The sequence below is a fragment of the Urocampus carinirostris genome, chromosome 19 (assembly GCF_059441175.1).
Source record: "Urocampus carinirostris isolate Australia breed hairy pipefish chromosome 19, RoL_Ucar_1.0, whole genome shotgun sequence".
Taxonomy (NCBI): domain Eukaryota; kingdom Metazoa; phylum Chordata; class Actinopteri; order Syngnathiformes; family Syngnathidae; genus Urocampus; species Urocampus carinirostris.
This window is the reverse complement of record NC_142367.1, coordinates 20,147,191-20,163,191: the sequence shown is the minus strand read 5'-3', so window position 1 is coordinate 20,163,191 and position 16,001 is coordinate 20,147,191. Positions and strand designations below refer to the sequence as shown.

The 16,001-nt window shown below is 40.3% G+C and overlaps 1 protein-coding gene and 1 long non-coding RNA gene across 9 annotated transcripts in view; one reads left to right on the top strand and one right to left on the bottom strand.

Moving 5' to 3' along the window:
* The window catches only part of LOC148347649 (myosin-binding protein C, fast-type-like), a 60,816-nt gene that overhangs the window by 43,855 nt on the left and 960 nt on the right, over positions 1-16,001 (top strand). For all 8 annotated transcript variants that reach the window (XM_088323597.1, XM_088323598.1, XM_088323596.1 and 5 more), the window contains 10 exons: positions 506-610; positions 1,848-2,036; positions 2,704-2,838; positions 4,484-4,651; positions 5,765-5,853; positions 7,164-7,359; positions 7,429-7,568; positions 7,636-7,795; positions 11,194-11,330; positions 11,393-11,579. In XM_088323597.1, the coding sequence (XP_088179723.1) occupies positions 506-610; positions 1,848-2,036; positions 2,704-2,838; positions 4,484-4,651; positions 5,765-5,853; positions 7,164-7,359; positions 7,429-7,568; positions 7,636-7,795; positions 11,194-11,330; positions 11,393-11,579 (1,506 nt within the window). The remainder of the gene's footprint in view (positions 1-505; positions 611-1,847; positions 2,037-2,703; positions 2,839-4,483; positions 4,652-5,764; positions 5,854-7,163; positions 7,360-7,428; positions 7,569-7,635; positions 7,796-11,193; positions 11,331-11,392; positions 11,580-16,001) is intronic.
* LOC148347650 (uncharacterized) lies at positions 1,845-12,961 on the bottom strand. The gene is made up of 3 exons (XR_015847999.1): positions 12,816-12,961; positions 4,550-4,670; positions 1,845-1,954 (listed from the first exon to the last, which is right to left on the bottom strand). It is a non-coding gene; the product is annotated as an uncharacterized LOC148347650 (long non-coding RNA).

The window sequence follows — 16,001 nt, the reverse complement described above, 5'->3', positions numbered from 1 at the left end:
AGAACAAAACGGGAGCCAAAACACAGGCAAAAACGGAGATTAACAGGGCTTGGCAAAAAGAGAGCAAAAAACACAGGCCAAACGGGGATTCACAGGGCTTGACTTATCACAACAGAGTTTAGCAGGAGTTTCGCAGACGCTCCGACCCCAGGCGACTCACAAGACAGTGTTTAAGTAGTCAGGGAGCAATCTGTCAACGCGTTTTAGCTGGTGTCCATGAGCGGGGCCAATTGAGCGCCGTGGCAACCGTGACAGTTACTTTATCTGTCCCTGTCAGGAACACCGATATATCAAATAAGGCTGATATCAGCAACAGTATCAATAATATTCCATTCTCAACCTTTACTAATATTTTTAATAACAATCCACTCTAGTCGATGAACATTCAACAGGATTTAGTCAAACTAAGATGTAACAAATTTGCCCCGCCTCCTCCCAAAAGTACTCAACAAACCAATCCGATTTCAATCATTCAACGTCCTAAACTTTATGTTGAAAATTTCAGACGTTCCCGATGCTCCTGAACACGTCAAGTGTATGTCGGTGGGCGAAGACTGCGCCACCATTACCTGGGAGCCTCCAAAATTCGATGGCGGTGCGCCCATCAAGGGTAAGTATTAGATTACAATTGCCTTTATCAGTGGGAACAACATAGAGAACATCTTTTGCAGCCAGATAAAACAAAGCACTCCATGATAAACATTTAATAGAAGTCTTAAAGAGACAGTATGTATTGTGTGACCATTAGATGTCACTGGATTGTGTTGAGCAACTGAAAATGAGTGCTAAAAAGCATAAGAAATCATTTTTTAATTTTTCGTTAAAAAACTTTGCCCAGCCTTTCACAAGGTTTTTGTTTTTCGGGTAGCCGTAACAGCAAGATGCCTGACAATTATATAGGATCCCTCTCGGTGAGCTTCATGTTATGTTTATATTACACTGTCAGAATCAATAACAGAGCGTCACTTAACAGATAGACATTGCGTTGTCAAAGTTCAAACTTTAAAGAGTTAACACTTACAGACTCTAAAGTTCTTTTAACTCTTTAGTTAACTCTTTAAAGCTTTTTTACTCAGGTTAATTCTACTTTGAAGTCGAACCTCTTAACATGAATTAACTCTTGAGTTAACTCTAGAGTTAAAGCTTCAAAGCACTTTTAACCCTGGATTTGACACTGCAGTTCATTTAACTTTGGAGTCAAAAGCTCAAGAGTTTCTTTAACTCTTGAGTTAACTCTGGAGTTAAAGCAGCACTAATGTTATAACTCCATCTTTTAAGCCTTATTTTTAAGAAAGTAAATGCCTATAATATTTTGCTGGTACACTGTCCCTTTAGGGAAAAAACAAGATAAAAAAAAAAACACGTTTTCTTTTCATAATATTGATTCTCAAAACTATCAATTTATTATCTTAATCTGAATATTAATAGGCATTTTTGAGATTTTCTTTGTATGTTGTTGTTTCTAGCAATCTATTGTATAATTTTCAAACAATGTTCTGATATTTACAAAATATCTGAATTGTTTCTTACTTATGTTTATAACTATTGATCGACAACTACCAATCGAATATATTTAAGGATTTAAGGAACTAGTACCAGTACTCAGCCTACTATTTACAGTTTATTCATAATTTTCTGCCCCATAAACAAGCTTGTGGTTTAATGTGGGCTTTTACTCCCCCGGGTGGAGTTAAAGAGCCTCATGGTATTGTTCCCAAGAGGAAAGTTGAAGAGACCAGGATCCTGGAGAATTTGGAAAATTGGTTTTGAAAGTGCTTAAAATGTGCTTGAATTAGGTCATTAAAAAAGATGTATGAACCCTCTTCTTCACATGTTAAATCTGACAGGTTACCTGATGGAGAGGAAGAAGAAAGGTTCTACCAGATGGACCAAACTCAACTTCGAAGTGTATGAGTCGACCACGTACGAGGCCAAGAGGATGATTGAAGGCGTCCTGTACGAGATGAGAGTATTCGCCGTCAACAGTATCGGCCTTTCCCAGCCCAGTCTCAACTCCAAGCCTTTCATGCCGATCGGTAGGTTTTAGCGTTAACTTAGGGTAGGATATCGAGATCATACAAATATTTTATCCCTGCAGTCCAAATGATTAAAATTAGATGATTTAGTAAAATTTTTCACTGCACAGCTGCTATTTAAGGTCAACAAAACATAGAGCCAGAAAACATCCATAAATTATTCCTTCGGAAAGAGGGCAATTATAATTTAATGGGTGGTGGTAAATTCACAATCCCAAAGGTGAGAACCACCAGGAAAAGTATGTGTGTGTCTGTGTGTGGAGTCAAACAATTTACAAGACGAGATCAAACAATGTCCAACTATTCACTTGTTCAAATTTTAATACAAAAAAACATTACTGGCGGAATACAGAGATGAAGAAAATTGGTATGAGTGATATGAGAGATTGGGAATAGTGCGTGCTAGAACTATGGTTAACTTTGTGTTATTGTTGCTATTATAATATCACAACTGTTATTATTAATATTATCACAATTGTTGTTATATCATTGGTGTATTTAATAGGGAAGATGAAAGGGTAGGGAATATAAGCATTTTGCTTCTTACTACCTATTTTGTTGTTGAGTTATTGTTTTTGTTTTGTTTTTATTTTAATGTTCGAATAAAGTTTTCATTTATTCATTCAATTCAGTTTTTCTCAATTGTATTTTTTTTTACGATTTTCAGCCCCCACAAGCGAACCAACACGCCTGACGGTGACCGATGTGTCGGATAGCACTTGCACCCTGAAGTGGCTTGCCCCGGAGAGAATCGGAGCCGGGGGCCTGGACGGCTACGTTATTGAGTACTGCAAAGAAGGAGGTCCTATTCAAGACACAAACCAAATTCTTTTGGGATTTTAACTCATACTTTACTACTGCTACTGACGTGTCAAGCAATTATTCATTCACCCGCCTGACAATGCCATCGACGGATATACATTATCATCCACTTACGAAATTAATTCGTTCCCAGATTGAGCTTGGATTTAGAATTTTTCACATCTCGGACGAATTTTCCCTATTAGAAATATCTGAAAAACAATCCAATTATTTTTTTTCATGTAGTAGTATCAAGATATCTATCTCTTTGTCACGTGCGCAAGGGATGGGACAACTTAAGATCAGTCGTGTGGCTCAGCATGTGTACAGGCAGTTGAGAATATGACTGGCTTCTGAATTTTAAACAGTATAGTACAGACAATTTTGTTTTCCGAATGTATTTTTCGCACTCCTGCGTATGCGTTAGTGCCGATTTAATTAATATTGGATGTTGAGCTAGTTGATTGAGATTGACAACTGTGTACCCAGTCCGCTCTTAATCGTAGAACAATGCGTTATTTTCCTGTTTTAGACATTTTCGTGCTGATTTTTTCCAAATGTAAGAAATTATGAGAATGAGTTCGTTTTCATGGCTGTTTACGCCTGCAGCTTAAAATCCAACGCGGCCTGCACAGAAACAAAATGGAGTTTCTTTCTTAAATTTACCCCTGCAGCTTTAAATCAGGTGCGTTCTGTAGTTTGGAAAGGGGGATGACACATGTGCGGTCCCTTCTCAAGGTTTCTTCATTTTCCTCATGTTGAGGTTTTTGAGTTTTTCCTTGCCCTCATGTTGGTTCCAGATCAGGGGATGGTGTAATAATAGTCTGCGTAATAACCTGTGAAGCCCTTCGAGACTCTTTGTGATTAAGGGCTATACAAATAAAAATGACTTGACTTGACAGTAATTGAACATAAAAACACAGTAATAGGATAAACAATATTATACTAATGCACTAAAATGCGAGATTATTATGAGCACTTACATTGGAGGAAGTCTGCATCTGCTAAATGAGGTATATTCATGTTGGTGGAGGAGTGAGGGAGCACAAGAGGCAATTGATGATATAATGCACGTACGGTACACATAAAATTTAAGTGAGTGTAACTTATAATGAACTTTTTGACCGCACTATTTTTTAATTGCTTTTTTTCTCCTTTTGCTGTTTTTACTGTTCCAGTTTTTACTTTTCTTTACTTTCTTTTGCCCTGGACTTGCAATCCTTTCACTTAATTAAGGTCTTTTGAAGAAAAACCTGTCAAGAGTTTTGTCTCTCCCTCATTTTGTAAATGTTAGGGAAATGCTTTAAGAGTGTGGTATCAAGTCTGCGTGGGCAGAAACCCACAAGCTAACAGATACGAGCTCATGCTAGCGGTGGGTGGGCGTGAACTTCTGGCCCTCTAGTGGTAACATCTGGAAATTCTCGTGACTTGTATTTTCTTTTTTTGGACGAGATTATTGCTCGAAATACACCTTATATCCCAATTTTCCCTTAACAAGAGTAGCTCGTATGTAGAGGGGAAAACTGTATACCTCATAGTTCCATTTTACAGTAATTGAGTTAAAATCATTTTAGCCTTTCACCTGTAGAAAACGGATAACTTCTAAATTAAAAGATCAGATCCGAAGTCCAATCTTTTTTCTTCAGATACGGAGTGGGTGACGGCCAACACGGACCTGTGTGAGAAGCAGAGTTACGTGGTGCGAGGCTTACCCGTCGGTGAGAAAATCAACTTCAGGGTGGTAGCAGTGAACATCGCAGGCCGCAGTCCACCCGCCATCATGTCACAGCCCGTCACCATCCGCGAGATTATGGGTGAGATGCAATTTTGGTTCTAGATGAGGATACCGGGTTTTAGTTACGGTTGCAAACACAAAAAAATCTGCAATCACTAACTTACGTACTGTAAGGATATAATTATATTTTTTATGTAAATTACCGCTCTGCAGAGAAAAACTTGATTAGTTTTAGGTATTTTATATGGGTATTATTTAGTTGAATCTGAAAGCAAGAAAATGAAAAAAAAAACACTATTAAATGATATAATTATTACTTAAAATGGTGCTTGAAAGGGAACACATCTCATCTTATTGTGATCTAACGCATTTTCTTGCCTTTTTTTCTTGCCAATGATAATGGGTATCAAGAAAGATGGTGATAAGGAAGAGTGGAAAACAATAAGATTGAGTGGGAGAAAGAAATTATTGCGAAATACTAAAATTGTGTACGAGTGTCGGCCATCGATACTTTGCTTAAAGGAACAGTACATTAAATTATTTAAAATATTTGTTTTTATTAGTGGTGTATTCATCTTTATCCACTCATTTAATGAAAAGATCTGCATTTATATAGCGTTTTTCAAGTCAATGAAGACTTCCCAAAGTGCTTTACAATGTGCTTCACATTTCCCAATAGCGGCCGTGCAGCCATGTAAGGCGCTAACCTGCTTATTGGGGGCATTAGGGGTTCAGTGTCTTACCCGAGGACACTTCGACATGTAACACGGAGGAGCCGGGATTCGAACCTGCGATCTCTTGATCCCCAGACGAGCGCTCTACCTCCTGTGCTAGTGCCGCCCAATCTAAACAATTAGCGTTGTTTAGGTTTATTAATATTTGGGGTTGGTATTTTTTAGTATGTGGCTATTTTAAAGCAGTTTTACGGGGTGGCTTATATGCAATGTAGGCTTAAATGCGAGTTGATATGCTAACTTATCTGCTAATGGGATTTTTCTGTGTAGATTGCATTAAATTAGCAGTTAGCTAAATTTGTCAACTCATCAAGAGCCGAATTAACCATTTTAATCCAGTCTGATTTTCAATAAAATAGTCATTGTAAAATCCTTTATTTACAATGGTTTGATGTCATTGTATAATATTGTGAATGTTATTTTATAATCTGCAAATGTAATCAAATATTCAATCACAGAGCATCCCAAGATCCGCCTTCCTCGACACCTGAGGACAAAGTACATCAAGAGAGTGGGAGAAAAGATCAACCTGACAATTCCCTTCCAGGTTTGGAAAATAAAGAGTTTTATATGACTTCTATGCTATTCTATGCTAACTAGTTAGGCAGGGCTCAAAATTGGGAACAATTCACTGGCAAATGCAGCCAATAATTCCATTGTATGCTGGGTAAAAAAAGCAGAATTGCTTGCAAAACACGACTTCTGTCTACTTCTGTCTGTGGTGTGTTTTAAATGCAGTATTCGAAAGTAAGTATTCTTGACTGGCCCTTCGCATGAATCAGTGCAAAATACAGAGACTATCAATACATTTTACTAATCACATACTGTATTTGGTCTCTCAATTCTTATCGTTAGGTTTTTAGGGGTGGACTCATGTGGGGGGAGAAGCAGGCAGTTTTGCAGGGGTGCTCAAACTAAGAAGGGTATTCAATAACACAAGCTGGAACACAGTAACAAACAAACAAGGGACAAAAACAAAATCAAAACTGACAAACCACAGATAAAGACCTAAATGGGAAATGCAATGAAGAATATAACAAACAAGAGGGCACTAAACTACTAACAAAATGTCCTAACAAGAAACCAGAAATAAAAGAAAACAGGCCTGGCATGACGAGGAAATGCAATGAACAAAGTTACAAACAAAAACAAGTGGGCGCAGACAATTACCAAAATGTCCAAACCAGAAATAGAAGACAAAAACCAAATCAGAGGTACCAATGACAGTGGGAATTAAATTGACCCAACGACGTGTACTGTCCATAATGTCTTTATAAAGACTTAAGTTAATTAGGGACACGTGTGTCCAATCACTACATTAGGGAAAAAAACACTGGACCGTGTGTACAGTAAGATCAAACATCTAGTTGGATCCGCCCATCTCTGTCTGTCCCTCACCCCCTCATAAACCCCCCCGCCCCCCCTACGGAGGAAAACAAAGCCTATACAAACAATTTCAGTACAAACATCTTCTTTGTTCCTTTATCTCTTTGTTTTCCTTATATCCTCACTGTAAAATGTGGACTGGAGTGCCACGTCCAATTTTGTTGTCACAATATATCCCATGTGGTAACAATGACAATAAAGGTCTATTCTATTCTATTAATTTTTTACTTATTACTGATTCGCTTACCTTCTTATTAATTCTTAATATGATTACTTTTTCATCTTTACATCTTAATTACGGTAGAAAAAAAGATATTGGAGAGTCTAGAATTGTTTTCATCTTGTGGAAAACCCAATGTGGCCCGACTTTACCTGGACTCTAACTCTGGCGGGCACCAAGTAAATTAGGTTTGAGAAGTGGCCTTAGAATGTGAGATTGAAGAACCATAAGAACCATGTTTTGCATGACAGGGTAAACCACGTCCTGTTGCAAGCTGGCTGAAGGACGGGAAACCCATCGACCCCAAGAGCATCAACTGCCGCACCTCCAACGAGGACACCATCCTCTTCATTCGCTCGGCAGAACGAGAACACTCCGGAACGTACGAGCTGATTCTGACGATCGAGAACATGGAGGACAGGGCCAGTTTCCAGCTACAAGTTGTCGGTAGGTTCCCTCGTTCTTCTTCCAGGTTGGTATTTGCCGAATAGCGACGTCGATATGCAATTCCATCAGAAAAGCCGGGCCCGCCTGTGATTGTGAAGGTGACGGACGTGTGGGGCTTCAACGCCGCTCTGGAGTGGGCCCCCCCCACCGATGACGGCAACTGTGAGATCATTGGTTACACCATCCAAAAAGCTGACATGAAGACAAAGGTGAGGAGAAGGTCAAAGTGGAGATAGAAGGGGCAGGTGTGCGGCCATTTATATTGTCTTCCTTAAGGAATGGTTCACCATTTATGAACACAACAAACGGACACACTGCACGGCGTCCGATCTCGTCATGGGCAACGAGTACATGTTCCGCGTCTACAGCGAGAACCTTTGCGGACTGAGCGAGGAACCCCGTCAGAGCAAGAACACCGCAGTCATCCCCAAGACAGGTGCCAAGTACACGTTTCACATTACTTTCTTTTGAAGCTGTGGTCTCCAATTTTTTCTGTACCACGGACCGGTTTAATGACAATATGTTCAAGACCAAGTTTTTTTAAAATAATAACAACGATAATGATAACAACAGTAATAATAATGACATGATGACTGATTATCCATCCTTCCAATATCCGCATACCAACGGTCGAGTCCCTGGGGAAACAGCCTCAGCAGTAAAGCCCAGACCTACCCCTAGCCACTTCATCCAGCTCATCTGCATGTGTCCAGGCCAGGCTAGAGACTACGGAGAAAACTCGTTTCAGCCGCTTGTATCCAGGAGGATGTTCTTTCCGTCATGACCCACAGTTCATGACCATAGATGAGGGTAGGAACGCAGATGCACGGTAAATCGAGAGCTTTGCCTTTTGGCTCAGCTCTTTCTTCACCACGTTGGATCGGTAAAGTGTCTGTAGGATGGCGAAAGCTGCACCCATCCTACGCGTGAACAAGACCCTGAGATACCTCCACTTGGGGCAGGATCTCATCCCCAACCGGGTTTTTTCCGACTGAGAACTATGGTTTTGGACTTGCAGGTGCTGATATTCATCCCGACCACTTCACACTAGGCTGCGAGCCACTCCAGTGCGATCTGAAGAGCATGGTTTTAGGAAGCCAGAAGCACCATATAGCTCTTGGGGTCTGCATGGTTGACTATGTTGCAAAAGGTGTTCTGTCCATTGGGTAATATTGACTGTTTGGTCGGAAGGCGAGACAGGTGTGAGTTGCCTAGCTCATGCTACCAGCGTTTAGTTTGCTCCCTCGTGGACTCTTGAGGACAGACTATGGATCTAACTATAGATCTACAAGACAAAGGAACCATGGCTAACCCATTTTGGCTCCTATGGTGTAAAAGCTTTCAGATTAGTTTCTGGATTGCGAATCCTCCTGCCCCAGGTCGACTGCCGGTTCACCCGTTAAACCTCCGTTTGCAGAATAGTGATAACTTCGTTGACAAGGGCTCAGTTCTTTTCCGTTTGGTGGGTGCATCTGTAACCAAGCGCTTCTTAGGGGCCTGTCACACAGACATTTGCGGCTTAATCACGGCCAGAAATTTCTGACTTTGAGGCGGACGCTATTGGACGCACTGAGTTCGCCATTAAGACGAGATACAGCGGTGCTCAACACGAGTTCGGAAATTCGCGCGCGGGTGGCAGCGCGAAAAAGTTTTACCCTGCTCAATTCATCAGCGCGCGGGTACACAGCCTTTCACGATCGTATTGAGGCTGAACCACGGCCAGAAATATCTGGCCGTGAAGCAGATGCTGTTGAGCGCTGTTGGACGTTTTGAGACCGCCATATAGACGAGATAGAGCAGTGCTTTACTCGCGGTCGGAAATTTTCACGTGGTTGGCCACGTTCAAAACTTTTGAGCTGCTCAAAAGTTTGAGCACGTGTTAAACCGCGTGCCACACACGTGGTCAACACGAAGTAATGACGCGGAAATGACGCGGAACGACGTGCTCTGGCCGCGGCCAGGGCGTGGTTACACATGGGTAGGACGGGAAATTTCAGCGGGTAATCGTGGGTGGAGCATTGTGAATGTGCTTAATTGCTGTTGAGATTGTCATGATTGATTTCTGTTATTAGTGTCAATAAATTTGTTCAAACCAAAAAAAATGTTCTGCGCCTGTATCGCGGTGTTATTACGTGAAATTAGCGTGTTACGCGTGTGACAGTCAAACGCCTTTCTCCGCGTATATACAGCGCGATTTGCCGATCACACGTCATTTGTGCTCGTGACGTCAAAGGGGTGAACATGGATCCCCGTCAGCGTAGTTTCTCTTCATTTCGAATAAATCTTTCGGTGCATTCGCAGCAAGGCTTTAATTCTGGGACCTTAGCTCGGCCTTTTGGTTGAGAGTAAGAGTCCCGGCTCCTAAACTCTGTAGCGTATTATGAACTGAACGATAATGGATAATGAATAAAGAGGATAGAATAATCACCCTTAACCCCCCCCCCCCGTCAGCGTAGTGATCTCGTCTTAATCCATTCTTATTTCTAGGCATTTCTTTTCAAGATAATAAAATAAAAATGATGCCATAGCTTGATATCTTGATCTTCACGGGACTGTGTCTTGTGCGGTTATGATTGCTACAGCCCGATGCCGAGATTTGCATCCCCTCGCTTATACAACCACCTTTACCTCGTATTATCTCACTTTTAGAGAATGTAATGGCGAACATATAACTAAAACCACATCGTCTTGCATTTGTTGGAAATGTAATACAACTTTGTCCACTCCGTCTTTGTTATTGTTGTGAACGTAATCGAACAGTAATGCACACCATATATAAAATCCTCCCCCCCCCTCGCGTGAACGCGCATTCTGCTGCGCTTCCAACGAAAGCCATCGTATTCTATATAAAACGCTTATTAAAACTATAAAGCGAGCTAATTATAACAATTGGGAGATCCTAGTCTATATAACGCGTTTATTTAAACAATAAAGTGCGATCGTATTCTACAAAATGCGAGTGTTAACGTGGATGAAAAAGTCACGCGAGGGGGTGGGGCGGTGTGGGTGTTGCGTAGGAGTCGGATTTGGGCACAACACCGGCTCGGGAGCTTTTATACCCGTGGTCCACACGAGAAAATGACGCAGAAATGACGCGATGAGGAAGCGGAACAGTCGCCGGCGTCTGTTTTGCGGACATACCACCGATGAACAGCGGGTTAGCCAATTTTGCGCATTTTCCATCCCGGGCAACCACGGGCAAAAAAAAAACGCAAAATTTTAGCCGTGATTCAGCCGCAAATGTCTGTGTGACAGGCCCCTTAGTAGCATCTTTGGTTAACATGACACATTCTGCTGAAGTTGACCATTCTCCACGCTGATTTGATATTTGCACATAAATTTGGTTTAAATCACCTTCACTGTATATTCTTCGGCCGGGGAGCCTTGCTTCCAACATGGCTGATGAATCGCCCTAGGGGCAACTTCACCCACTTGTGTGAACCAGACTGATAAGAAAATCCCAAACCCACTCAGGTGCAAAGAGTGATAACACCATTCCCTTTTCGATCTGTTTTCACATCACAATCGGGATTCGTATGAATTCTTGAAATCCTTGAAAATGATTGAATTTTAATGTTTTCAAGGCTTGAAAAGTGCTTGTAAATGCTTGAAAGTCGTTGGTGGTTTCACTTTGCCATTGCATTTCTTTTTGCCCTTGTAATTAACGGCAGCTGGCAATAGTTTTATCGTACGGTCTATGAATTTTCATCGTTCCTTACAGGTGGTGCCCAAGGTTGACAGGTGTATACTACCCCTAAGCAGGCCATTTGTAAAAAGTGCTTGAATTTGTCCATGAAAAGGGTTTATAAACCCTGGTCAATGCTTCCTGTGCAGGTCTTGAAATGAAACAAGCCTCCTTCAAGGAAAAGGACTTGTCCTGCGTTCCCAAGTTCACTCAACCCCTCGTGGACAGAACGGCTGTGGCGGGTTACAGCACTGCCATTAGCTGCTCCGTCAAAGGCTACCCTAAGGTAAGCCCCCTTATATCCTCCCATAACGTCAAGAAATTTAATCCGATTATTCGTCCCCTTAGCCCAAGATCGTTTGGATGAAGAACAAGATGATCATCGGTGAGGACCCTAAGTACTTGATGATGAACAACCAAGGTGTGGTGACCCTCAACATTCGCAAGCCAAGTCCCTTCGATGGAGGAAAATACACTTGCGTGGCTATCAACGACCTGGGCAAAGACGAGGTTGAGTGCAAGCTGGATATTCGAGGTTTGTAGTTGCCTTAAAATACTGCAGGATACTCACAAATCCCCAAAAATTTAAAACCAGCTAAATGCTAATGCTGCATACAGTCTAGTGTCGGGCTGCAATAATTAGTCGACAAAATCTTTAACAGAAATAGTCGACAATAGAATTCATTGTCGATTATTGTTGCCGGACATGTTTTACAACAGAGTGAGTCATCTCTACCAGAATACAATCTCTGCTGAGAGTCACTCATGCATCATGTCTTTTATTAGCATATTTGGTATTGGAGTATTCCAAAAGTAATTGAAGGTAATCAAGTTAAAATAACCCTACCCAACCCTGGTTATGGCTGACAAAAAGACTAAATGCAAAGTTAGCAAAGCAGACCTTGCGGTGACGCACTAGCAGTTATAAAGCACAGTCGAACGAAAGTGAGTCTGACTCGCCTCAGTAAGATTCAAGTAAGGTTCGAGCTGTTTTGATGACCCTATTGCACATTTTAGAAACGTTTTTTTCCCTTTTAAAGTGATTATGGACGTTATATCGGACTGAGCCTGACAAACTTATTTGAAATTAAATGAAGAGAAGTTGTGAAAACGTCAAAAACGACGAACGTCAGTTGTTAAAACCTTTTGGTTTCAGAATGGTTAAGTTCTTTTGAACCAGACTTTTAAGTTGACCACTGAATGCACATCACTTAATGCATACAATATTTGTTTTATTTACTGTTTTACTGCAGCTAATAAGAATGTTCTCGGTTTATAGGGATAAAATAATATTTACTTGGTTTTAACTTATTATTTTTGTGCCCGTCCCTAAATGGATAGAGTTTTTTATGGATTTATGTCCGTACTGACCAAGCACAGTGCCTAATAGATTGTCATTTTGTTCATTTTTGTTCAAATCCAGAGTATCTATATCAAAAGAGGCATCTTTTGTCATACCATTTTTTCATTTTCCACATAATTAAACCAACTTCATTCTTAAATTGAGTCAAAACTAATAATTATAAGAGTATTTGACTAATCCACCGGCTGCTGATAAAACCCACACAAAATCTACCAAGGAAATTGTGGAGAATCTAGCTGCAGTCTCTAACGAACCATGCTAGCAACCAGATGGCCTTTGAAAAGGCGACTCCATGCCATTATCTTCGTCCTCGCTCCGATTACAGATGTACAAACAAAAAAGAGCAAATATCGAGTACGTATAGTGAGCAGGTGCAATAAAAACAAACATGCTTAACCGAGCACATACCCGTTAAGTCGGGACTAATCTGTTTACATGCCACCTGTAGTTACATCCCCGTAATGATTTCCCAGCGTGGAGGGGAGCATATCAATACCGCTTGGCTTCATCTCGTCTGCTGCCAATGCTATCGCTAACATCGTCGCGAATCCCAGATATACTGCACAAAAGAGGAGGCGGATGCTTCAATTGCATGCGAGATTTCGATTCTAAAGGGAAAAGGAGGCGCTTTTGATTGACGGGTATTTGTTGTCTTGTTTGTTTTTGAGTGACACAATCAGAAAGGTTTTCATTTGACAACAGGTGGGTGACTTCTTTGCAATATTCAAACAGCAATTCATGCAGATTAGCTATTAAAGTATAAAACTAGAGTGCTGTTCAAAATTATAGCAGTGGTATGTGACTAACCAGAATATCCCTGCTTATGGTATTCTCAGAAAACAAAGAAGACCCACCATCAATGTTCCCTCTAAGCTGCGCGCGTGCGCAATCGCGCACTGCCAGCACATTCTCAGCGCACAAGAAAATCTATCCAGCGCAATGTTCCCTCTAAGCTGCATGTGTGCGCAATTTCGCACTACCCAGAGCTTTTCCGTGCACAAGAAAATCTAGCCGGCTAAAAAAGAAAATCAGTACTCGAAATTGCTAATTAAGAAGCGAATTAAGTCTAAGTTACAGTGCATGAAGGTAAAAATACAAGGGTTCCCCTGACGTTGGGTTCTAAATGTGGTATTTTGAAGTCAATGTCGAAGTAGAACGAAGTTGAGTAAAGTCAGTAGAGTTTTTCGAGAACCGGCTTCTTCGGCTCGGCTCACTAAAAGGAACCGGCTCTTTCGGGTCCTAAACGGTTTTCCAGGTTGTTTTTGCTTCTTTCATCCCTATCTAACCAAATATTATGTAAAATTATGCACAAAATGACTTAAAGGGGGAATAGAACAAAAAAGAAAAAAAATACCAAAATGAAAAAGTAATGAAAAGCTGAGAAAAAAGAAACAAAAGCAAGAGAAAAAAGAAGGAAATATTCAGAAAAAAAGCCAGAAAAAGAAAAGAAAGAAACAAAGGAAAAAAAGGAAATAGAGAACAAAAAGAAAAAAGTAACAGCTAGGAATAAACACAATAAGAGTTTTCTAAAGGAATTAAAAAAAAATATTGAAAAAAACAGGGAAAGAGAAGAAAAAGTTTGTGTTGCATTCAAATAATTTCCAATTATACCAAGTCAATCTTGTTGCCAACATTGTACTTCCGCTAAAAAATGTGATTAAATACAGTTGTGCATCGTGCAACAGACTAAATAATCCCCCAAAAATTATGCGACAAAAGATACCAGGAAAAAAAAGAAATGTAAATCTTGTGAAAGAATTGTTGTAAAAACAAATGACGTTTGCAATAATACATTAGTCAATTCATTCAAAAGTGAAAAATGTTTTTGCATTGCCGGAAACTCGGAAAAATGTAACGTGATGTTAAGTTTTGGACATGTTTGATAATGACTTAGTTGCCACACTTGGGATTGCCATTGCTCACTGTTGTTTCAAGCGTTGCTCACTGACTTTGTGTGAACGCTCAGACCCGTGGAAAATCACAGGGAACATTGTCCACCATTCATAATAGACAGGCTCTAAAGACTCCACATTGGGTAAATAGTTCAAAGGGCTGTGTTAAAAAATAGCAGTGTGACAACCAATCTCTGAGTTGATCAATTTTGGGGAAGAAAAGCAAACAAAACAGGTATGAATCAGGAGTAAATCGGATGCTGCCTATTTAAGGATTATGAAGCCAGCAATGGTTTAACATGCATTTGAGGAAAATGTGTCGTTTAATACACTGCCCCGAAAAACGCTGTTCTTTGATTAAAAAGTTGGTTAGAGAGGGAAGAACCTATAAAGAGGTGCAAAAAATTGTTATCTGATCTCCAATGCCTTAAAATGGGTAGAAAAAACAGAAACACGTGGAAGAAAATAGAAGACAACTATGAAAATAGATCGGAGAATAACCAGAATGCAAAAGGCTTAGGTAATGATCAGCTCAAGGACCATTAAACACAGTCTGCAGTTACAGGTAAGTGCTGTGACAGAAGATGTCTGTGTGGAGCAAATTTATTTTCAAGAATCCCACACAAAGTCCCTCTGTTAAAAAAAAAAGCATGCCAAATAACACATCAACTGGTCTCAAGAAAAATGGAGGCACTTTTTGTGGACTGATGAAAGTAAAATTGTCCTTTTTGGGTCCAAGTGCCACAGACCGTGTTAGACGTTTCCAAACTCTCAATTCAAACCTCAGTACACATTGAAGACAGTGAAGCATGGTGGTGCAAGTATCATGGTCTGGGCATGTTTCTCCCACTCTCGTGTTTGGCCCATTAATCGCATACCAGGGATCATGGATCAGTTTGTGTATGTCAAGATACCTGAAGAGGTTATGTTGCATTATGCTGAAGAGGACCTTGAAATTGTTGTTTGAACAAGAAAATGACCCCCAAAACACCAGTAGACAAGCAAAGTGTTGATTCCAAACCAATACAATTAATGTTATGGAGTGGCCAGCCCAATCCCCAGATCTCAATCCAATCAAGAACTTGTGGGGTGATATCAAAAATCAGGTTTGTGAAGTAAAACCAAGAAATATAAATGAATTGTGGAATGTTCCTAAGCAATCGTGGAGTGAAATAACAACTACAAAGTGCCACAAGTTGGTTGACTGTATGCCACAAACAAGTGACGCAGTTATACAAAAACTGTGGTCATGGAACTAAATATTAGAATTGCTAAATCCTACCTTCTTTTTTTGGGGGGGTTGTACAGTCAACAGCAGACACTGATATTTTTTTCAACACATCCCTACAGCCTTCAGAGCGTGCCTAATATGAATGCTGGGTCTTGTTTGTTTTCTGAGAATGGACTGCGGATTCTGGTAACTTGTTTAGCATGTAGGACAAAAAATTATACTAAAACCTGAGATCTTCTGGTTAGTTACATTGCACCGCTATTATTTTGAACAGCACTGTATATAATATTCTTTTGTTGGAATTGGTTTGTGACTGCATGACCAGGTTAAATGAAATTTAAGTTTTACAGTGGCAAAAAATAGATTCTTGTTCCAGTGGTATCTCATTGGTCATTTTAGGTAGTATTTTTCCTTATTTTGTATTTATTTAAATTATTTGTATCAAGAATATTTTAAAATTAGCTTTTTTTT